This window comes from Lepisma saccharinum, chromosome 3, assembly GCF_977018435.1.
Source record: "Lepisma saccharinum chromosome 3, izLepSacc3.1, whole genome shotgun sequence".
Lineage (NCBI taxonomy): Eukaryota > Metazoa > Arthropoda > Insecta > Zygentoma > Lepismatidae > Lepisma > Lepisma saccharinum.
The window spans coordinates 96,483,416-96,509,215 of record NC_139231.1 but is presented as its reverse complement, the minus strand read 5'-3'; the positions used below and the strand labels follow the sequence as shown (position 1 = coordinate 96,509,215).

Here is a 25,800-nt window from a genome sequence, read left to right as displayed (position 1 = left end):
CTAGTGTGCACGTTCTTACGGGCTGATGTGCGGAACGATGCGATTTCCCAACACTTTCGCTTTTGGCACTTACAACGTTTACCACTTTTAGTCCTCAATTATGTAACTATTGTCAATTTCATCCGAGAGACTAGCTGAATTAATAATAGTCCAGAGTGAAGGAACTACTACTTCCAAGTCACGTGGATTAGTTCCATTGACTCCTCCTCGACAAGCTTACTGAAAAGCCGTATCAACACAACTTCCTTCATTTCATAGCCATGTATCTTTGTATCCACCGCACCTCCATAAATCATACACGAATCTGCCATCAAGATTAAAACCCTAGCATTGCACAATAACGTGAAATGTTGACTTTAGGTGTGTCGTAGCAAGATCAGAAAACCATTGATCACGATTTCGGAGTGACCTTCTACAGACCTACGAGAGGGAAATCCGATTACGACTGCTAATATCTAATCAGCAATGCCGCCCACATGCTAGCGCGAAGGGAGGTAGGGCGGGATTCCTGAGAGAAAGCACCGAAAGATGCAGGTGGATGGATATGTTTAACACGAGGGATCTCTCTCTCCACACACACAAACATACACACACACACACACACACCCGCATAATAATGAAGACATTGAAACGTCCATGTGATGAATAAATCTGTCGATATGGATCGAGGAGGGTCTGCATTTGCAATTGGACATGAGAATCGCTGTCCCGAAGGTTCAAAGTTGAACATGCTAGTGTCTAGGTTTGAATCCCGGATTTATGTTTACGTCATAGACTTTGTTATCTTGGCAGGTTAAGTGTACTTCAACACACGTGATATGTGGTTATGGAGATGTTCCTGTTGCAAGATAATTTTCATTTTTGGAATGGAACCGCTTCAATGCTCCTTATCAACCCTGTTTACTTATGGTCAGTTATGAGCATGTTTGCATAAATTTTGAACGCACTGTTTGATTTCAAAAGCATCAACATTGAGTAAACCTTGCTTACACGTTCTCAAACTAGTCTGAGAGTGTGCAACATGGACTAGCATTGCTCATGGGGAATTCACAGCCACGAAATACATTCGTTATGCCTGTCCAGATCCATATTTCCAACCTTCGAAATCCCTTCGGATACCTGCTGTTGGAAACGTCTTGCACCTTACCACGCAACTTGTGCATTGTGTCCGCATGCCAGATTTGTATCGGGTCGGAAAATATTACGTGAAAAACTGGAGTACCAAAGAAAGAGGTATTGGTGGAATGCTCGAGGAATGCGAAGTGGTCACTTGGCGAATTTTTCAAGACAATCCACCACGTTCTTCGAAAGAGGGCCATCACACATCCTGGAACGAGGACAAGATTGCTACCGCATGGCATCCATAAATCCTGAGATTTAATCTGAGCTATGGCCGCTGTTCTGGCTGGCAAAGGTGCTCAAGAAAATATGTCTGCCCCTTTATATTATTTCTTACATCTTTTTCGCCAGGTTTTTTTTTTTTTTTTTTTTTGTAAGATATGTGATAATTATTTGACCACAATCTCTTTTAGGCTACGCAATAACAGGACGTGAAATATGACTGAACTACTGGCTCGGAGAAAAATAAGTCTTCACTGTCTAAAGAATTGCTATATAGTGTTGCAATATTTTCACAGTTCAAGTCTCAGACTCTGTTCCACGCCAGTTTCAAAGTCATAATATTCGTTTAGCAGTCTAGTATATGAAGAACAACATGCAAGTTGTTTTTTCCGCTCAAAGCCTGTGTCACAACGATGTAAAATATGACCAAAACCTGAAAGGATCCGGGGTTCATGTAATCATCATAAGCCCGAAATCGGATTTAGTGTTTCAAAACTGAACGATTTATTTAATCACCAGTGACACCTGGATATTGAACTTTTGCTAACAATAGAGGTAATGGAATTGCCTCACCTATATGTATTCAACAACAAGTTTCACTGCTCCTAGTAAACATCAAATACGAAGGACACTAAAGTTTGATACTTTTTAGGATAAAGGCCACGCTTTCTCACTTCCCACCCCCTAAGAATCGGCAACTTGTAACCATTGTTACCTGTTCCTCTCTCTCTCTCTCGCCTTATTGCCACTCAGTGTTGCCTAACTACTGTTTTTCTACCAACTGTCTGGGAAAATTATGCACATGAAATGTAACTCCACGCACGGATAACACCCCTCAAAGTAAGCTCCACACATGTACAGAATCACTAATGATACAATGCGGGCAGAATCACCACAATGATACTGGCAACACTGCAGCCAAGTCACTGCGGTAGAAAGAAGGAATTATTGATGCAAGGAAGGGAGGAGTGTGGATGTTTAACTTTGATCTTCCTCTACTCGTGTAACACTGTATAGCGTTTCCGATAGTCTCAAAAGTGCGGGACAGTGAAGGTCTAAGATCAGACCCGGATTTATATATGTCTAGGCAAGAGGCTATCTTCGTGAAGCTCTTTCAGTTCTTATAGGCCAAGTTATGCCATATGGTTAGTTACATTATTTATACTTTAACAGAAAAGAAATGAGATATTCTATTTCGTGACCTATTTCTAAACAATTTTTACCCAATGGAGGACCCCTTTGGAGAAATATAAAAGGAAAGCATTACTCTCTGGTTTAAGTTATGTTTGGTGTTTCGTATTGACTGCTTCGAGGCTGGACACTTCGTTGAGACTTTACCTTCGAGAACGAAGCAACTCTAGTCAAATCGAGACCCATAACGATCCAGATTCCTCCTTCACGAACCAGACCGTATTATGTAAAGTATAGTCTCATCTCGACTCGAAACCATCTTAACAAAATTGTGATTCTCTCTAATCGAGGCTTGCGTCATCAGTGACTGCCGACATTTTCTTTATGACAATGTAAATACCACTTTGCAGGCAAAATAAAATATCGTGACAAAATAATAAAATAACACGGACAGACAGGATAACGTGTATAAATATGTTCTTTCCAGAAACGTGGAAAAGTGCTGCCTAGAGGTTTGTGAACGGATGTTTTAGAAAGACGAATCGTTTGCTTCGTATTTCCACATTCGTTTCCATGGTGACGGCAATTCTGCTTAGCGATATGGTTGCTACGCCAAATGCTTTCAAAGAACGACTCTCGGAGTGCTATCGCAACAGAAATTAAACTGAACATGCTGGTGTTGACTAATGTATATAAACCGTATATTTTGTTATTGGAAGATTTTGTGTTGGACTCTCTGTGGTTCGGAGCCATATACAGGGTGACTGGTAATTAGATGTATTCCCTGAAAGGGGTTAAAGTAGAGACAATTTGCAATAAATTTGACCATATGATACCCCGTCCGAAAATTAGTAGTTTTCGAGATAATCGAGTTTCAATTGTTTTTTTTTTAAAATGACAATTTTCCACATAAAAAGATGAATTGAGAAAAAACTGCTCATTGTATGGAACTTATATCAGCGTTTTCTGATAGCTTACAAATAAGTGGTTTGTTGAAAAAACCTTTTTCCCAAATAACAATCACATGTAAGTAACGGGTGGGTCTAAACTTACAAGTGATGACAAAAAAATGTACTCTTTGTTTACTTGGCAACGTATTAATAACAAAAATGGTATGACACGAAGCGTACAAATTACGTAAATTACTTCCTTGTGACATCTGCTATCCAACAAGGTACAAATGTTGCTAACATACACATTTGTGTACAAGAAATAATACTTCATTCATCTTCACGTGAATGGAATCAATGAACAATACAATTAAAGAACATTACACATCTTGCTCAAAGTGGGCATCTCCGTTACGAATGCAGGCACGCAGCTTTTTACGGACATTTGTTCTCTTTCTTTGTTTGACACCATCACATCACGAGTTAAGAGAACAAATGTCCGTAAAAAGTTGCGTGCCTGCATTCGTAACGGAGATGCCCACTTTGAGCAAGATGTGTAATGTTCTTTAATTGTATTGTTCATTGATTCCATTCACGTGAAGATGAATGAAGTATTATTTCTTGTACACAAATGTGTATGTTAGCAACATTTGTACCTTGTTGGATAGCAGATGTCACAAGGAAGTAATTTACGTAATTTGTACGCTTCGTGTCATACCATTTTTGTTATTAATACGTTGCCAAGTAAACAAAGAGTACATTTTTTTGTCATCACTTGTAAGTTTAGACCCACCCGTTACTTACATGTGATTGTTATTTGGGAAAAAGGTTTTTTCAACAAACCACTTATTTGTAAGCTATCAGAAAACGCTGATATAAGTTCCATACAATGAGCAGTTTTTTCTCAATTCATCTTTTTATGAGGAAAATTGTCATTTTTTAAAAAAAAACAATTGAAACTCGATTATCTCGAAAACTACTAATTTTCGGACGGGGTATCATATGGTCAAATTTATTGCAAATTGTCTCTACTTTAACCCCTTTCAGGGAATACATCTAATTACCAGTCACCCTGTATATAACAAAAGTTAAAGTTTTATTTCGTTTCTCTGGATAAGAATCTTATTAGTAAAAAGTCACGATTGTAAAATTGTAAAAGGAAACTTTTATAGACAACTATCTAACTAACTAACTCTCTAGCCTTCTTAAACTCGAAGGTGTATGGCTGCAGCAACACAAGCCTTCCATCTGTCCCTATCCTGAGCAAGATCAATCCGATCTTTTCCATCCTTACCGATTTCCTTTAGGTTCATTTCAACATTATCCCTCCATCTTAGTCTTGGCCTTCCCACATGCCTCGTGCCACATGGCCTGTCCACCTAAGTCTTCTTGATTTAATTATTCTAATAATATCTGGACAGAAATACAAATTGTGCAGTTCTAGATTGTGTAACCTTCTCCACTCACCTGTCTCCTCGTCCCTTTTAGGTCCAAATATTTTCATAAGGATTCTAGACACTTCATAACCTTCATTAATACGTATTAATGAGAATTAATGACCACGTTTTGTTATTAAGATTCCCAAATATATACTCTTGCATTCTCTGCTTATAAAAGGTTTCACAGATTAGCATATAACAACTCACGAAACACTTTTGCGCCTCGAGATAAACATGGTTATCAGCCCTGACCGTTATGCAGACTGCTTTAAACGAATTAAGACCATACTTCAGTTATGCAGAGGGTTATTATCCAAAAGGCCCCACGCACATAATAGCAATCGCCGAGGCCCGAAAAGACATTTTAACAACGCGATTCCTCCATCAGCGTTAACGATATGCTTTTATGTCTCAATGTGGCGAACCGACAGCCCGCGTACTCCCATACATCATCAATATCATCAACGGAAACAAATCGCCTCGCTGGATGCGAGATAGCGTGCTCGCCTCGCCGTAGGTAAAGGTGTTCGAAGCGGTTGGGGGGGGGGGGGCAGATCCGCTCACCACATTTTGGTGATACTATCTTTACAAAAAAAAACCTACGGCAATTCACGCGATTCTCCCCACCAGCGAGAAATAATAACAGGAAAAATATAATAGTTATGAAAGGACTAGTTCTTTTTTTGAAGGATTCCTTCCTTGTAATAGATCGTATCTCCCTCACCCTCCACGCAATTGTGTTCCAAAGGAAAAGTTCTTAGAAATAAAATGGGGATGGTTTTGTTTTCACGTCGTTGATTATATATTTATCCATCTCGTCTTTTCTCCTTGCAAGAAGGATGGAAGGGGGGACGAGGAAATAACGAAAAACCTGTCTTTGGTTTGTGAAATATTGTCTCCTCCTAAGAACCTGTAATTATGGGAGTAGAGATACCTCCTCGTTATCTGTAAGGGCATGATCAGCTAAAGGTCCACATCACACAACTCGTTAATAAGAGTTCTTGCTTGTACTGTATTGGCTGGGGTTTTTCCCAAAATGTTTGTTGATGTCTTTAGTATCTTTCTTTATAGTCGTGATTATTGTCGCTTTATTTTATTTTTGTCGGAAGGAGAAAGTTATTTGCATTTATTACTACCTTAACATCATTCCTAAACTTGTGTGTTACGAAAGAAACGCTGCTGTATGTCTTTTCTTAAAGTATTCCCCCTTTGTTCAAATCTGTGTTAATTTTCAGATTAGAACTTCAACTATGACTCAAAATTTATATAAGTTAGGCAAGGAGCACACATGTGATCTGTTAATACAATTAGCTTTTTCTTCTACAAAATGCAACCACCTCGGTGGCCCAGAGCGTTGAGTGGTCGACTAAGCATGTTACCACCGAAGATTTCTCGTTCTGTCCCTGCCTGGATATGAGTATATCTTTCAAAGTGTTCCAGGGGAGCTCCACCCTGCAACACACAAAATAAACTTAAAGAAGCGGGAATGAAGTATTGGTCTTAGTTCTTGTTTTATCTCTGTAATAATGGTATTCTAATTGTGGTTTTATATTTAAATTTGTATCTTTAGTATATTATTTGTTTACATTATAAGTATAAATGTTTATTTTTATTTTTTCTACTGGAACAGTGATTTTCAGAAAGTGTCAATTGTAATATGTATTTGACAAGGGTTTGTTGTACATGAATTTCAACTAATGATCATCTATCCTAATTGTCCAAATTAGCCTAAAGAGGCAGAGAAGCAACGCCAATTAAGAATAGTACAAATATAAATTATTTGCAATTTTCAAGAAATTGTGGATTTTTTTTTTCGAAACTATATTTGTGTTTTTTACATTTTGTACTTCAAATTTATATTTTAAGACCTTTACACTTGAGACACTCCTCTTGTAGCAGTCGCCCTGTAAGCAACCCCCCCCCACCCCCACCCAGGTTCGTTTCCTGGTTGGTGGAACATTGCACAGAGCTTCGGAACCACTTTAAACTCTAGATCCAGTCCTGATTCCCATCTGAGGGCAAGCTAGTGATACACAAACAACTCTCTTTCAAATATACTGAAACTTATAAGCCGAATAATTCACTCAATAATAAAAATAGCAATACGTAATAACCTAAACGTCAGTTATATTTGTTTCAATATGGTAACATTAAAAATAAACTTCTCTGCAGCAGTCATATGCTCTCTTGAAAAATATGGGTAGGTGTACTCTTCTGTGATATTTGAAGTATGTTTTTTAGTACTTTCCTGAGAAGACTTGAGATATAAACATTATTTGCGCATGAATTTCAATTATTTCCGAATACAGGACCTTTAGTATTTCAAATCTTTGATGAGTAATAAACTAGAATATTATTTCTTCTTGTTCGCTGAACTTGGGGAAGGAGACATAGAAACGGAGGAATTTTCTGCCACCTCTAAATTGAACGTTGGTATAAAATGCTGTTCATCCATTTTTTTGTGGTTTTGGTTGACATAGTAATGAGGATCCTAAATGGTTGAAATGTGGTTTCTACGAACCAGCAAAGCCGCCGGCGAAACAGCTATTCTTGAGAAAGATGTTACCAAAGAGTCATTAAGGAGAACTTACGTGCCGGCATCAGATGAAACTGACAGGGCTTCTTCTGCTGGCCGACCTCGTTCTCCGCCCAGCACGCCAGGGTACCGTAGTCCATCTCGCTGGCGGGCGTGTAATCAAGCTGGCTAACCAGACCGTGGCTGGTGACTCGGAAGCCTGGTATTGGAAGGACGTCCCTCGTCTTGTTGTAGGTCCACCGGAATTTCACCACAGGAGGGTCGGCCTCGACCTCACATCGAACTTTCAGCGTTTCGTGGCGAAGAGCTCCGACCTGGGTTGATGTGACCCCCTCTCTGCATCTTGGAGAGACTGAAAAATCGATACAATGTTATTTTCAGTGAGCGAACTTGCAGATTCATTCTTGTTTATTGTGTTACACAACAATTAAATGGACACTGTTACCATTAATTTGAACCAAATTATAATTAGCAATTCAATTCTTCTCTGAAACTGGTCTGGTGATGTTGATTCATGATGAATTGTTTGTACTTTTAACCACTGTACTTGGTAATATTGCATCATGCACTCCCAAACGAAATAAAACTACTGAATGATACACTTTCGTAGGGCAGTATATGATTCACTGATTGATGATCAGAAGCAAAGTAAAATTGATTGATTGATTGATTTAGTTTACTTTACTTCGCGTTTTGTGCCTCTTGGCTAATTTGCGAAGATTGGGATGAGTGATGAAATGATGAAATTGATGAATGGACATTCACAAACAACCAAGCCCGACCGGGATTCGAACCCGGGACCCTTGGCGTCGCAGCGCGATTTGCTAACCACTTGGCCACAGGGTCGGGCTGAAGCAAAGTAAAACCACATACGATTAAAAGCTGATATTTTCTGTGAATTATTGAAAAAAACTGGACTGAAACTAAGTAATAATATATGTATTTAATTATTTTTTCATTTATTTTCACACACGTACTGTATATAATTCTGATTATTAATTCATCATCTGTTTCCTTTTTGTCATTTTCTTTGTGCAGTATTAGTAGGTTTTTCTAAGTTCTTTTATGTTATTTTATTTATGTAATGTGTTATAATCTTCATGTATAATAATGTACTCTGCTAATTCTTTCTTTGTGGGGTTAGGTGGTAGATCAGCATTTGCTGAACCTCACCCAAGAATAAAGACCATTGAATTGAAACTGAATTGAACAGATTCTCCCCAAAAAAACTAATTTAGCTACGTAAAGACAATATACTACTTATATTGAAGACTGAGACAGAACGAGTTTGTGAAATGTTGGCACACACAAAACGAAGTTCAGTGGTTAAAGTGCAATCCATGTTTGAATATTTGTCCAAACCGGTTTTGACTGTTTTCCAATCCATGATATTCCAACCACAGCCAGAGAGCGTTTGTCCAATTCTAGCCTGACAACTCACACAACTCGTTTCTATCCTCAATATTTGGTTAGACCTAGACCAACTCTTGTCATACTGTAGCCTTCATGCCAGTCCAGTCATATCCTGTCTTTTGGTTCAGTTCTAATCGAATTGCAAGTGCAATTCTAGTCGGACTGCCTGACCAAACCTACTCCCTCCTTACCAAATGCCAGACCAGCTGCTTGCTGAATCCTAATCCTATTGCTTGCCCAATCGTAAATGGAACTCTTGTTCAATGCTAGTCGTAGCGCTTAATGTTTGCTTATCTCTAGACAAACAGATTATACTACACAAGTCTTAAATCTAATATATAGAATTTGTTTTAGTATTACCATGTAGCTGAATGCCTTTTTGTTCGATGTCGACTTGTTCGTCCTTTACGGACATATGCTTTACTTGGCATTTTAGGAATTACATATATCCCATCTATTGCTCATTTTTCACATCTGCCACCCATACGCAGAGAGTCTGCATGTTTAGGACTATTATATTGAGTTATGAATGGTAATAAAGGATACCTGCGCGAGCTCATTACTAACATAGTATGTGTATTCACTGTAATCAGTTAAACAATTTTGATTTAATGATAATTATGCATTGCGCTTCTCGAGTTATCAGACCAATAGCACATAAAACGATCCTATTTTTAACACTCAGTTACCATCTGAATACAAAATGAAGCGTTTGTCTCCTTCTTCGTAAACAACATTGTGCATACACATTCGTCAAAATCTTTGCATCAGGACATCCAAGAAGAACAGTGATAGATTGCGTACAAACCAAAGTAACCAATCCTCAGTTGTTTAGATTAAGCATTACACCCTGATAGCAGTACACTCCTTGCAACTTTGACCCCTGACGCACGTTCCCATTAGATGTAAGCCACGACTGAATAATTCGTACGCTCCATATATGTGCTAGCGGATGTTGTCCTCGAGTAGACAAGACACAGACACATCGCTCCGCTCCTCTGTAAGATGTCTATCTTGACACTGGAACGTTGGAATGAGCACATTCAAGTTTTTATCTAAATGATTGTTGTAAATCGTGCACGTGCCATGTTGCGGATCGCAGGGGGCGCATAATGAACGAATTTGCATTCGTTGCGAATGTGGTTGTGTCGTCTACATCCAGCCAAAGAGTATGAAGAAAGCATTTGAAATTGTCAGCAAGATGATTTTCTTATTTTTATCACTATTGCGAATCTTCAATGACCCAGGGTTACTGGCTCTGATGGTGAAGTTTGTTCTTTTTAAAAACCTATCAATAATCGTATATCCTCGTTGCAGATATTAACATAGCGATATTATTGTATTTGCGTTTTGTTATTTAGCGTCACTTTTCTGCCACTTTTGGCAAATCACGACAATGAGAATGATTAATTATTACATGAAATCGATGTAAGGACACACACAATGAACATCCTTGCCCAGATCGATATTCGAACCTTGGAACTTCGGTGGCGAGAACGCAAGTCGATCATTTAACGCGCTTGGACACCACACCGGCAACAAGAGGAATAAAAACAATATAAAATACAAAAATACAGTACAAGATCAACCTGTGTCATAAAATAGGTTATCGGTATATATATATATATATATATATATATATATATATATATATATATATATCAGTGATGAGGATAAACTATGAAATGATAAAACATATGATAGGACAAACACAATGGCATCAAATCATGACGTAACCAGGATTGGAATTTAGAACCAAGCCCTGATAGCACATTCTGTTGACCACTCGTCCACAAAGTTGAGTGAAAATATGTCGTAAAGTTTAAGTTGTATATAGAATTGAAGTAAAGATATTGAATAGGGATTAACATAACCAATGCAATCGCATAACGATAACATATATTGTACAGTTCATACAAGGCTGTTTCTCTACTCGTAGAAGATAATCTCGGAGGCTGAGCTCGTTGAGTTCGAGTTCTGGTCTGAACATAAGCGTTCCTTTGTGTGTGTTCATCAATTTCATCCAATGATATTTCATCCCATTGTCGCGATCAATCTAAAGGCGGGCGAGGCATAAAAGTAACGCAAATTAAATGAAAACAAAATTCACTCATACAAGGAAGTACCATACACGAAATGCTACACGGTTACTGCAAATTAATTTAGTGTGTGTTGAGTTGAAATATGAGGCAAAGAATGATACGCCCTTCTACTTGCTTCCCCCACTCCCTCTGCCAACTACAACTGATCCTTCTAAACTATGTGCTTTGTGAATGTAGAGCTGTGCATGAGGAATTTCAAACATGTGAATCCTATGTTGCAATGCGTGGAATCCATGCTCAGCAAAGAAGCAGCCATTTGGTTCGGATGATCACGTTCCTAGCATCGGTGACAGGGAGGATCTTAAGAGTATACAGACTGCGGGATTCGAACTAGAGATCGGAGAATTTACTTCGTTATGCGATTAAATATTAAAGGGAATGATGCAGGGATGTGCACGCAAAAAGGCAACTGCGGCAAGGACATTCTTCTTCAACTAACTTCGCCATCAACACAGTAAAGTATAAGAACATAAGATTGTTAATTGGGAAATATTTTCCTTTGTACTGTTGCAGTTAGCTTTGTAAATGTATGTTTATGACACTTAACTTACACCTGCAAGTGGTCTTGATGTTCTGTGTGGATGTGTTTCTGCCAAATGGTAGCAAACGTGTGAAGAAAGCCGGAATTTTTGATTCGTCGCACAACCTCCATGAACTCTTTCTGTGTATACGGGGCATACCTTGCTGCTCATTAATCAGGAAACCCATTATGAACGGTCGGTGCAACTCGGCACAGCTCACGACTCGGCATTTCTCGGCACAATTCGGCAGGACTCGGCATATCCCGGCACAACTCTGCACGAAGTTAAAGCAGCCGAGATCGTTGTGTTGATCACATCACCTCCACAAGTGGCCGAGATTGTGAATGTGTGGAACCCTATCCCCTCCGCCATTTGCTTCATGCCATGTTGCAATGTGGACGGGGCTAGTTTTACCCTTATACCTATTTTGTGCCATATGAAATAGAGAATATATATAATGAAACATATTTTAATGACAATATGGGGGTTGTGGCACAGTCTTCAACACTAAATAAAACGTGATCCAGCATTTCATCACAAATTTCCCCGCGTGAAATTGCTGAAATGGTCCTGTCATCTGTCAATTCTTAGCTATTCCCACATTTCTACTTCATTTCGTAGGAATTAAATTGCAAACAGTAATCTCGCGAACGTTTCCACAGCGTGAAATTTCTCCATCTTTAAAAAAAAAAAAAAGGTTCACCGTAGGAGACGGTGCCACATTGTAAGCCTGATGAATGACTGACTCCGGATTTGAGCTCGAGCTCGTCGAATCGGCAAATTACATTTCAAGAAGATTTTCAGAGGATCTTTTTTCGGCGTTAATGAGACAGAATGGCAGAATTGCATCAATCGTAATGGGATTTTTTTTAAAAAAATCCAGTTTCCGGAAGGTGATTTCCGTAGATTTGTGTTGTTAGGATCTAATATATTTTATCCTGTTATTAGTTCAATCGAGATTGAAAATTAGATTCAAGGAATTTGTCAACAGAGAGTAAATCAAATTATTTGCTTATGTGGCTTGTGTTAATTTCATCCGAAGAAGATTCATCAGGATTTATAGGTAAGACTACTGAAGTATAATAAGCTAAATTGCACATACGCGTCACAATATATTGCAGACAATTATCTGCATGTTTTTCTTACACTTTTTAGCTGGCATTGTGAATTGTTTTGGATATTTTAAGTCTGAAATATAACACAGACTAGATATATACTTAAGATATCACTGACAGCCATTTTGCCCCGTATGAATGTGTAAATATGACCCCCTGTTCTATATTAAATCATTTCAGTTGTTATTTTCAGCTATGTTGTAACAATATATATTTTTGTATAGCTACATACGTCTAAACAAATTTATATTCTAAGAAGAAAATTAGTAGAACATAAAAGTACACTCAAATGCAATTATCAGCCAAATTGCCAAACTATCACTTACCTTACTCCAAGAGGTCTTAAAATAATGTTTTCTTAGCATGCAATGTTAATTGGACATTATCCATTGTCTACTGATTTAAACAGTACTTATTTTAACATCACGTTTCATCTGAAGATGAGAGAAGAAGTGGTATCTTGAAACGGAGTGTTAGAATAAGTATTGTCAATAATATTCAAAAATTATATGTTTTATGCCGTGAAAATTTAAGGAAAGATGCAGAGCGAAGCCAAGTCTCGCAGATACCTCAACTGAAGAGATGTTTCATTACTTTACCACATGATCGCATCACTAAGAGGTAACACATTAAGCACGATCGTTTTGTCTGAGGGGATCGTTTTGCCCTGGTCTCCTATTCTTTTAAAAAATTAATTGTTCTGGAAGCATACATGTTTATGCTTTTACTTCTTGATTTCTACTGACAAAATTTCAGAAAGTACAGAACGTTTTAAAATAGTGGAGCATTTTAGATATCTAGGACCCATAGTGATGAAGAAATATTAAACTGAATACGTGTAGTAATGCATTTCTAGCATCTAAATATCCATGCCCTGGTTGTCATGAAGCTGAAGAAAACGAGAGTGTGATTATCAAGAGTTGGCAAAACTGACAAACCCTATCAAAAGAGCACATTTGCTGCATTTAACTGTAGATACAAAGAAGCACCCTGTTAACCAGCTACACCCCTCGTACCCGCACAAAACAATCAGGAAGAGTTGTCTCAGAAATTGCGCTTTAAACTGCAGTATTTTATCAGTATTTTCCGCCGTTCATTGCTATTATTGTTTTCTCTCTCTCCGATGCCGCTTTATTTCCTCTTTTTCCCGCCCTTTTCTCCCGGTATTTTTTTCCCGCGCTTCTTGCAACGAGGCCCCGGAATCTGATTTATGGAATTGCTATGCTTCCTCATTACTTCTTTACTCGGTGCTAGGAAACACCTGCTGAATCCTAAGAGTTGATTTCTTACGAATAAAAGTCAGCCAATTTTATAACGTTTCGCGGGAGGCTTGGCTATTAATTCTTTCCATATGCTACACCCAAGGTTTTGTTCTTCAATGCAGACTGAATACATAAACAAGAGGCTTCTTGTTTTCTCAAGTTTGAAGTAAGTTTTCGACAACGGATCCTCATACTCGGGAAAAAAATTGAGCGTAAATTAATTCAAATAATGAGAGGGGCAAAATAATTTACAAGGTTCTTGCGTGCAAGGTACGTAATGAAAATTAAAAAGCGGGAAAAATGAAAATATGAGTATAAGAATGATTTTTTGGGCTTGCATTTTACCAGGCTGATACTAAATGCAAGTTAAGGGATGGAAATGTTGTAGTAAGCATTGTCAGTAATTTACGTCAGATGCGAATCTTTTATTATGCCTTTGAAAGTTGCAATCACATCTACCTCATTCTGGGATTCTGATTTGTTGTGACATCCTTAAGCAGACATGGTGAACCTGTTGTATTAATGGAAGAGTGTTCTCTCGCATGCACGTGTGGAATGCAGAGCGAGCCGATGTACTGTAGCTTTGCAGGAGGAGTAAAAAAAAAAAGCAGTGAGTGAGGCAGGAGGCCCCGTTAGTCGCTTTCGTGCAGTTGAGAAAGTTGCTCACTGAACCAAAGCAACCGACGAAGCTTCCTGCTTTGCTTGCTTACTCCTTCCCGAAAACGCTACAGTACCACTGCTTTCTCTCCAGTCTACATGTGCATACGAGATCGTTTTTCACAATCAAAGCGCGTTGACCAGACCTATTTTAAGGGGTGAAAATTGTCAAATACTCGTTTCTGTTTATTATCTTCCATTAAAGTGACCTTCTAGACTGTAGCTGATTCCCAATACAAGAACAGTCAAGAGGCTCGCGTCGCATTTTACGAAAAGGTAGTTCCGATTCACATTGGGCATAAAGTAAGCTCACACGTAGCCAAATGGATTGTGGTTTTTCCTTGGTGAGATCAGTCTGGTGTTTGACTCCCGGTGGTAGCTTCAAGAAATATCGGTTGCTGCACCGCGAAGACAGTTTGGTAGCTGCTTGAGAAGAAGTTGCTTTCTCTGGTACAGAAAATAAGGGAACAGCGACGATGGGATTTGAACAATCGTAGCCCAAAGGATGAGCCACTACGCAGGCTTTGAACCTCAAATGGCGGTCGGATCTTGTAGTTTAGGAGTATAAAGCAGTCTTTAAGTATCGTGGGGCATGGCGATATGTACGGGATCTAAGTTGTCTTTTTTGACGTTAATAAACATTAATTCCCTCCATCGACCGTGAACTTTACGTCAGATATACGTGGTGTTGCAGTCTGGAAAAATGTGATGGGTAATCTAGAAAGGTTATCTAGGTAACCTTTCAGTACGACATGGCTCTCATAGCGAGGGACTCGCTCGAAGAACATCCATGGTGTAAAAATGCAAGAATCATCCGACGAGCAACGCTAATTCGAATTCTGTAAACAGAACACAACCCATTAAGGAAATCGAACGAACTCACTCTGCTTCCTGATCAAATATGAAACGTGACTATACTGGTTCCACGACTTTCAAATGCAAACTATGTTTCGTAGCTTTTCGGAGATCAGACCTCAAGGTTCAAGGTCTTCAACTCCCCATCTCTCCCTCCTTCTCTCCCCCCTCTCTTTCTCTCTGTGAGTATGTATGTTTACCTATCTAGGTGTGTTCACCTAGCATTACGAATGCTGAGCACAAGACAGCCGTAATTTCGGTAATCTTATGTTGAAGACAATGTAAAATCTACAGTTCTTTCACTGTAGGTTTGTTCTATAGTCATGTCACTGTAAATAAGTGAAACTTAAAAACAATTAATACAAATTCTAAATTTCAAGTACTCTACATGACAATAAATAAATTCAAATGTATCGTAGACTGTTGCAAATCTTTCATTATTGTTGGGAGGGCTGAATGATACAAGTTCATGGTACTGCCACTGAAGAGCAGTAGTGCATGCAAACAAATGACATGGAATCACTGTAGTTTTACAGTGATATCATTGGCGTTCTAGCTGTTGGTTTTTTGGTTAACCGAATCTTCTGACCCGCTATATTTGAATTCATCAAGAGGCATATTGCGATGCATTTTTGTACTTGAATAAAAATGTAATGTATTTTCTTGCATTTGTGCCTTTCTTTACATCATTACTTCAAACGCCTGCTTTACTTGCCGTGTATGTTTCTGTTAAGTTTATAGATATTTACTAACGTTGTTTTTAATATGTCAAAAGATCTGAAAGAAAAAGCTCTCTTAAACAGCAAATCGAAAATAATTAACATTTAATACATTATTCAATAAATACATTTTCTACATTCTAAAATGAAAATATCATTGTATTACTTAGGAAGAAATTGGAAGATCTGGTTGTAGAAGCTAAAAAATTCGGACTGACATTAAATAAATCAAAGACTAAAACAATGCGAATAAATGCAAGAATTCAAGATTATATTCAATTAGAAAATGAAATATTAGAAGATGTAGACAATTTTACCTACTTAGGAAGTGTAGTTGCAACAAATGGAGGAGCAGAACATGATGTAAAACAACGCATCAAGAAAGCAAATGGGGCATTTGTACAACTCTACCCAATATGGAAAAGTAGGATTATAACTACAGAAACAAAGTTAAAGATTTTTAGAAGCAATGTTAAATCAGTATTGCTGTATGGAGCAGAATCCTGGAAAGTCACAACTGAAATCACAAATAGATTACAAGTTTTCATTAACAGATGTCTCAGGAGAATATTAAATGTACATTGGCCAGACGTAATTACAAATCAAGAACTTTGGATACGAGCATCAGAAGACCAGATTAAAAACCAAATTAAAAGAAGAAAATGGAACTGGATAGGACACACACTAAGGAAAGCAGACAACACAATTGAAAAGCAAGCACTTTACTGGAACCCTCAAGGTGCTAGAAAAAGGGGAAGACCCAAAAGCTCATGGAGACGTACTGTTGAAGAAGAAGGAAAACAACAGGGGAAAAGTTGGAAAGAAATGAAGAAGATCGCATGCAACAGAGTGAGATGGAGACACTTCGTGGATGCCCTATGTTCCAATAGGAATGGAAGGAATTAAGTCAAGTAAGTCATTACTTAGGAAGGACTAATTATATTTCAGAAATGTAAAACTACTTGGCTTTGTTTGGAAGTAAGTTTATAAAATATTTGATATATTTTGCTCTCAATTTAATAAGTATCTGATGCATTTAGATGTTTACTTGAAACTACAGATTATACAGCCACATTTTTCTGTCTTCTTTAATTAGTCTAGCTGACCTCTGTGGCGAAATGGTTCGCAAAGCGCGCTACGACACAGCGGTCCAGGGTTCGAATTCCGGACTGAAGTGTTCTTTGTGAGTGTCCCTTCATCAGTTTCATCATATCACTCATCCTCATCTTCGCGACTAGCTAAAAATGGCAGAAAAGCGAAGTAAAATTAACTACGTTAAGCCAGTTTAATGCGTCCACTCTTCCATAAGAAGACCTGGGGTTTTCAGAGCGATCCGCACCAACTTCAAACTAGGAACGCATATGAAATTATTTTAAGTTCACTTTACAGACCTTTTTCACTATTATAAAGAATAAAAATGAAACTACAGTAAAATTAAATTTTCATCATCATTATGAAAACAATGAAGATCTATTTCCTACAATAGATTTTTTAAGAAACACTATTGAACTGAGAGAAACTCATTTCCGTTTCGAATGATGTCGTTATTTCACTTAATAATGAAACCGCACTTACAGGAACCAACTTACATTGGACTCGTATAAACAGAGAATCACTGGTGTCCTCTCCTTGTGAATTAAGAGCGCCACAGCTGTATTCGCCGTCTGACTCCCTCGTGATGGACTTCACTACCAAACTCTTTTCGCCCATCAGGACCCCCGCGCTGTCGTTATGAACAAGTTGAATTCCCTGAAAAGGAAAGAAATACCTGCCATAAGAATTCAAAGATTAACAAATTTAAGTATAAATCAATCGGCAAACATTATATCTAAACAATACTATACTTCAGAAGGTTTATATCCTGGTACAGTTCCCGCCACTGGATGATCCGTCGTCTGCCCGAAGACCTTGCAAGCTATCACGTTAGTTCTTCCGCCCACTGGCGGAGCGCTGGAATGTAGTTCGCTCTCTGCCAGCCAGAGTGCTCCAATCCTTTTCGGAGGGGAATATGAACTCGTCGTTGACATATTCACAGCAGAGGGGAAGGGCAGGCAACAAAGACATAGGGAGTAGGTATTTCAGGTAGTAGTGGTATTGATGCTATTATAAACCCACGAAAGGAAGAGCTCCCCTCAAGCAGGTTTGGCTATACTTAAAACAAGCTCAACATGAGCATATGAGCTTTTTGCTCTAGTGTGGAACCCTGCCTAATCCAAGATTTTTGTAAAAATGCCCTCGGGAATTTTTTGTGAAAGGAAGAGCCCCCTCAGATTGATTTGCCTATACTTATAAAAGGTACTTCTGTGAGATTGTTGTCCATAAACTTGTCAAAAATTGATATTTTTTGGCCACACTTAAAACTAGGCCAAGACACACCCACCTACACACATATATACACATACATACACACCCACCCACACATACACCCACACCCACCCACATACACCCACGCATATTTACTTCCGGTCCACTTCCGGTCCACTTCCGGTCTACTTCCGGTCCACTTCCGGTTTGCCTACTTCCGGTCCACTTGTGGCCAAGTTGTGGCCTATTTCTGGTTTATTTATATTGCATTATGCTGTGCAACAAATTATTATCCAGCATAGAGTTTTGATTTGAACCCCAAGAAATTTTATATAAATACCAAAGCCAAAAATATTAACACACATACACACATACACATACACACACATACAAATCACACTGCTGAACCCAACTGATATTTTTATCCAGCATAGAGTTTTAATTTGGACCCCAGGAAATTGTATATAATAAACAACAACAAAAATAGTCACAAAAATTTGCCCGAAATGCCATAGAGAATATAGCATCCAACACTTCACATATAAACATATAGATACTTCTTCTGCACAGTCATCAATATTTCCAAACAAAATTGAATGGAAATATTTGTGTGATTGCCCTGTATAGTTTGGATTGCAAGGCTAAGTTTTGCAATTTTCTAGACCAGGAACTTGACCCTGTGCACCAGAAACAGGCTCTCCACAAATTATGTGAACATCATGGAGCACACAATATATTTTACAATTTTGAGAATCTCAATTTAAATTCAGGAACAAGAGATTTGGATTTGATGTATCTGGAAATATTTTTGCATCTTGAATCAACCTGCAAACAATATTACATGTTAGGCTGGGCTATTTCAACAGCAGTAAATATTTACCAAATGTTAAAAAACAATCAGAATAATATCTTCCAGGAAATATAGATACCTGAACATGCAAACATATTTTGAAAGAAGAAATATTGCAAGATATATAAAATCAGACTACCTGTTGGATTGTTTTAGGGAAAAATTTGAAAATCTATCAGAGTATGATTTTTTTAAAGTGCAAAATGAAACAGAGGCAAGATGGGTACTTGACAGTGATGTTGGGTTTGGGTATGTGAGCATAGAATTGGGTTCTGAATATGATGATTTTGAATCCAATACATACTGGCATAGAATTGATGCATACCTGTTGCATTGTTATTGGGGAAAATATGTTGCTTTTTTTACAAAAAGTACTTCAAGTTTAGAAAAATTTAGGTTTTACAAATTTTTCCATGATCATAGAATTTATGCAAACAGCAGGTGGCCTGTTGATGACATAACATGGGACACAACAATTTCCATACTTGATGAGGCAGGAAAATTGGATGTAAATTCTGGTTTATATTTTAATGAGTTGATTATGTACCTGCTTAAAAACAATATCAATTCTGGCTCCTTCAATACAAGATGAACTTAAATAATTAGAGTTTTTACACAAAATATTTTTTTTGTAGATGGAACCTCCACCAGATTCAAGTTCCCTGAGTGGGAATATGTTGTTTCTAAGATCAGCATTGATTCTGTAGTACAGCATTGCTGTGGAACATGTTAAGTTCTTGGATTCTGTCACACCTATTCTAATCACAAGTACTATTACAAGGCACGCACCGCATAAAATCATAATTCCAAGCAATGGCATGGATTCCACGATTCCATATCAGACAAAAAAATTATACTGCACTTGGAGCTTCAACAATTCGGGACTGTGCAATATATTGTCTATAAATGTAGGAAAAATAATATTGTCCGGGTTGCAAACAAAACTCCCAAAGCTTATATGTTTCAGGTTTCTTAAATTTGAAACAGAATCCAAACTGTCTGGAATTTCATAAAAGTGAAGCCATTCTACAAGCGGGTATATCTCAGCTTCTGCATGATATATTTGAGCAAGAGGTGATGTGTTTATAATATTTGTTGGGTTGTAATATGTTATTCCATAATTTGACCTATACTGGTGATACCTGGGAATGGATATAATTTTTGAATTTTGGCTGAATGAAAATATATCAATGTTCTGTGTGAAATCTTTCAATTCTCTAAATTGATCCAATCTTGTGCTTATAATTGTTGCCCTTACAAGTTTTGCATATTTTATTTTATTTACAATCTGTGCAAACATCTTAAACCTAATAGGACCGAGCTCCATTATATCATAGGTTAAAACATCCAATGCGAGCAGGGATTCAACATTGTTTTTAGCAATAAATATGCTCTCTTCTATATCCATCATGTCCATAATTGATAAGGAGACACAAATTTACAACTATTGTAATTGATTGAAGCAATGCGGTGAAACTTGATATTGCATTGATTACATATTTGTTCTGATCAAAGGCATGAGCTATGGCACATCCAGATTGAATGGCTGCATATATTAAGTATAAGCCAAGAAAAACAATCATCTGTAAGAAAATGTACTGCATTAAACACAGACACCATATGTTCCATAATCCTCTGCTGTAATGCCGAGACTCATGGCCACATGGTTGATGTGATACTTATTCATCATGTACAAATTTACACCTAGATTCTTCAAATTTTTACAGAAATCTGGAATATTGCAAATATTTTCTGGTGAGCACAAGCTGTGATACACAGTGACATATTTTAAATTTGGAAATTTCTCTATGAGGATTTTCCTATCCTCATCTGTGGGGATACTATCAAAATGGATCCATGTGTCTGTTTCTGTGTTTGGGATCATGTCATAATATGGGGAGAGAAGAAAAGTGTGACCCACATTTGTTACACATTGCAGGAATTTCTCACCGTACAAATTTAATCTGTATGCATTTTGATATTGTTTCACAATGGACCTCCCATTTTATTTCCAACATAATGGGGATGACAGAATATATACCTATGAGGATTTTAGACATTTGTTGTTTGGACTGAATGAAATGGTCCTGTATTTCATATGGCACAAATTTAAACACTGTGGCCTGGACTGTGTGGGAAGAATCATGGAGTGGGGATTTTTTAATGTGAGATGCAGATGCGGCATGCAAATTTGTGACTCAGAGTTGTTCTAATTTCAGATGCAAACATATTTTGATAGAAGATGCCTATCCCGATTTATTAGATCCAAGTCTGTACTTGATGATATCATGCCCAGATTCCACCAAATTACAGAGTTTGATTTGTTTTGTGTGAGAAATGAAACAGAGATTCAATGGGTCCTAGACTGTGGGAAGCAATTTAAATATTTGAGTCTGGGGGACATCACCCTATTTGAGGAATATCAATATATAAAGGGGGAAGAATCAATGGATTTTTTATTTTCTTCGATGTGGATTATACAAGAAGGTGGTACTCAAATTATATGATTTCCGGATTCAAATTCAGTTTGCACCGATACGACATAACAGATAGAAACTATTTCAATGCATTAGAATTTCACCAGGAGGATGACAATCTTATGTACAGGGGTAGTGATTTCAACCCTGAAACCTTTTACAATTTTGATAAGAATCTTATATCTATGAACGAACTATCTATGTGTTTTATGTGCAGAAAATTTCAAAAATGCAATGCCTCTTGCCTAGTGATTGTTCTGCAAAACGGCATATTTTATTCCCAGTGCAGTTGCGGGAAGCAGTTGTGTTAGACAGATCTCAAATCTATGCGTGAAGATTTAATAATTGGGAACAATATCTGAGAACAATATTGAATCTATAAGATGCCAATTTAATTGTGACCCAATCAGTTGTTAATATGTATGAGTGCAGGTATGAATGTATTGATTCTGTTTTGGAGATATGCTATGTAAATTAATTTGGCATTTTGTTTTTATAGGGTGCCAAAATGCAAACATATTTTGACAGAAGAAACATTGCACGGTACATTAAATCTGACATTCTTGTTGATTCTATAAGGCATGAATTTTCAACTCTATCAGAGTATGATTTTTTTGCAGTTAGGAATGAGATAGAGTTTAGGTGGTTGCTTGACAGGGATCATAGTTTTGGGTATGTAAGCATAGGGCTGGGTGATTGCATACATTACCATGAATCACAGGTATTTCACTATAGAATAGATGCATTCATGCTTCACTGCTATTACAGATCCTATGTAATATGGTTCAGCAAGGCACAGGTTCTGCCCACAAAACTTATGTTGTGTTCAAGCAGAATCTCTACACACTGATGTGATAGGGGTGTAACACCATGGTCAAGACCTAGAATCTCATTTTTGCTGTGAATAGTGTTTTTGGAATTTTGAATGGAATCAACTATAAATAGTTGCTCTTCCTTATTAAATACAATAAAAGATCTTTTATACTCGGACAATGGGCCCGTGTAGACATATGGTCCATAAAATGAATTATAATCAGGTGGGGGCGCTATATCTAAAAAAAAATTATCAATACATTATTTTGCATGTAATAGGTATTTCTATGTTAATATAATTCTACACACTAAGCATGTACATGAATAACTTATTAAAACATGCAGCATAAGAAGAATTGTTGAATTTCATATTCATGAAATATTTGCCCCCATCATATATATTCCCCTCCCCATCTGTTATAATATCTGCACTATTAAATCTAAACCAACCCCTATTATTTATATGAAATTGGGGTATGTAGAAAAATACAAAAAATTTATTGTGCAATTCAGCAGATGCCTTGCTGAACCATATTACATAGGATCTGTAATAACAGTGAAGCATGAATGCATCTATTCTATAGTGATATACCTGTGATTCATGGTAATGTAAGCATAGGGCTAGGTGATTGTTGAAATGTTTATATAGGAACAATGGGCATTGTGATTTGAAAAATGGCAATCAATGCCCATTGTTCTTATATAAACGTTTCAACGTATGTTCAACATACGTTGAAACGTTTATATAAGAACAATGGGCATTGATTGCCATTTTTCAAATCACAATGCCCATTGTTCCTATATAAACATTTCAACAATCACCTAGCCCTATGCTTACATTACCATGAATCACAGGTATATCACTATAGAATAGATGCATTCATGCTTCACTGTTATTACAGATCCTATGTAATATGGTTCAGCAAGGCATCTGCTGAATTGCACAATAAATTTTTTGTATTTTTCTACATACCCCAATTTCATATAAATAATAGGGGTTGGTTTAGATTTAATAGTGCAGATATTATAACAGATGGGGAGGGGAATATATATGATGGGGGCAAATATTTCATGAATATGAAATTCAACAATTCTTCTTATGCTGCATGTTTTAATAAGTTATTCATGTACATGCTTAGTGTGTAGAATTATATTAACATAGAAATACCTATTACATGCAAAATAATGTATTGATAATTTTTTTTTAGATATAGCGCCCCCACCTGATTATAATTCATTTTATGGACCATATGTCTACACGGGCCCATTGTCCGAGTATAAAAGATCTTTTATTGTATTTAATAAGGAAGAGCAACTATTTATAGTTGATTCCATTCAAAATTCCAAAAACACTATTCACAGCAAAAATGAGATTCTAGGTCTTGACCATGGTGTTACACCCCTATCACATCAGTGTGTAGAGATTCTGCTTGAACACAACATAAGTTTTGTGGGCAGAACCTGTGCCTTGCTGAACCATATTACATAGGATCTGTAATAGCAGTGAAGCATGAATGCATCTATTCTATAGTGAAATACCTGTGATTCATGGTAATGTATGCAATCACCCAGCCCTATGCTTACATACCCAAAACTATGATCCCTGTCAAGCAACCACCTAAACTCTATCTCATTCCTAACTGCAAAAAAATCATACTCTGATAGAGTTGAAAATTCATGCCTTATAGAATCAACAAGAATGTCAGATTTAATGTACCGTGCAATGTTTCTTCTGTCAAAATATGTTTGCATTTTGGCACCCTATAAAAACAAAATGCCAAATTAATTTACATAGCATATCTCCAAAACAGAATCAATACATTCATACCTGCACTCATACATATTAACAACTGATTGGGTCACAATTAAATTGGCATCTTATAGATTCAATATTGTTCTCAGATATTGTTCCCAATTATTAAATCTTCACGCATAGATTTGAGATCTGTCTAACACAACTGCTTCCCGCAACTGCACTGGGAATAAAATATGCCGTTTTGCAGAACAATCACTAGGCAAGAGGCATTGCATTTTTGAAATTTTCTGCACATAAAACACATAGATAGTTCGTTCATAGATATAAGATTCTTATCAAAATTGTAAAAGGTTTCAGGGTTGAAATCACTACCCCTGTACATAAGATTGTCATCCTCCTGGTGAAATTCTAATGCATTGAAATAGTTTCTATCTGTTATGTCGTATCGGTGCAAACTGAATTTGAATCCGGAAATCATATAATTTGAGTACCACCTTCTTGTATAATCCACATCGAAGAAAATAAAAAATCCATTGATTCTTCCCCCTTTATATATTGATATTCCTCAAATAGGGTGATGTCCCCCAGACTCAAATATTTAAATTGCTTCCCACAGTCTAGGACCCATTGAATCTCTGTTTCATTTCTCACACAAAACAAATCAAACTCTGTAATTTGGTGGAATCTGGGCATGATATCATCAAGTACAGACTTGGATCTAATAAATCGGGATAGGCATCTTCTATCAAAATATGTTTGCATCTGAAATTAGAACAACTCTGAGTCACAAATTTGCATGCCGCATCTGCATCTCACATTAAAAAATCCCCACTCCATGATTCTTCCCACACAGTCCAGGCCACAGTGTTTAAATTTGTGCCATATGAAGTACAGGACCATTTCATTCAGTCCAAACAACAAATGTCTAAAATCCTCATAGGTATATATTCTGTCATCCCCATTATGTTGGAAATAAAATGGGAGGTCCATTGTGAAACAATATCAAAATGCATACAGATTAAATTTGTACGGTGAGAAATTCCTGCAATGTGTAACAAATGTGGGTCACACTTTTCTTCTCTCCCCATATTATGACATGATCCCAAACACAGAAACAGACACATGGATCCATTTTGATAGTATCCCCACAGATGAGGATAGGAAAATCCTCATAGAGAAATTTCCAAATTTAAAATATGTCACTGTGTATCACAGCTTGTGCTCACCAGAAAATATTTGCAATATTCCAGATTTCTGTAAAAATTTGAAGAATCTAGGTGTAAATTTGTACATGATGAATAAGTATCACATCAACCATGTGGCCATGAGTCTCGGCATTACAGCAGAGGATTATGGAACATATGGTGTCTGTGTTTAATGCAGTACATTTTCTTACAGATGATTGTTTTTCTTGGCTTATACTTAATATATGCAGCCATTCAATCTGGATGTGCCATAGCTCATGCCTTTGATCAGAACAAATATGTAATCAATGCAATATCAAGTTTCACCGCATTGCTTCAATCAATTACAATAGTTGTAAATTTGTGTCTCCTTATCAATTATGGACATGATGGATATAGAAGAGAGCATATTTATTGCTAAAAACAATGTTGAAT

At 37.2% G+C, this 25,800-nt stretch overlaps 1 protein-coding gene across 1 annotated transcript in view; it reads right to left on the bottom strand.

The window, feature by feature from the left end:
- The window catches only part of LOC145985616 (adhesion molecule nephrin-like), a 375,184-nt gene that overhangs the window by 43,193 nt on the left and 306,191 nt on the right, over window positions 1-25,800 (bottom strand). Inside the window, exons 9-10 of the mRNA XM_083119686.1 lie at window positions 17,571-17,730; window positions 7,393-7,689 (exon numbers count right to left, since the gene is read on the bottom strand). Of these exons, the coding sequence (XP_082975812.1) occupies window positions 7,393-7,689; window positions 17,571-17,730 (457 nt within the window). The remainder of the gene's footprint in view (window positions 1-7,392; window positions 7,690-17,570; window positions 17,731-25,800) is intronic.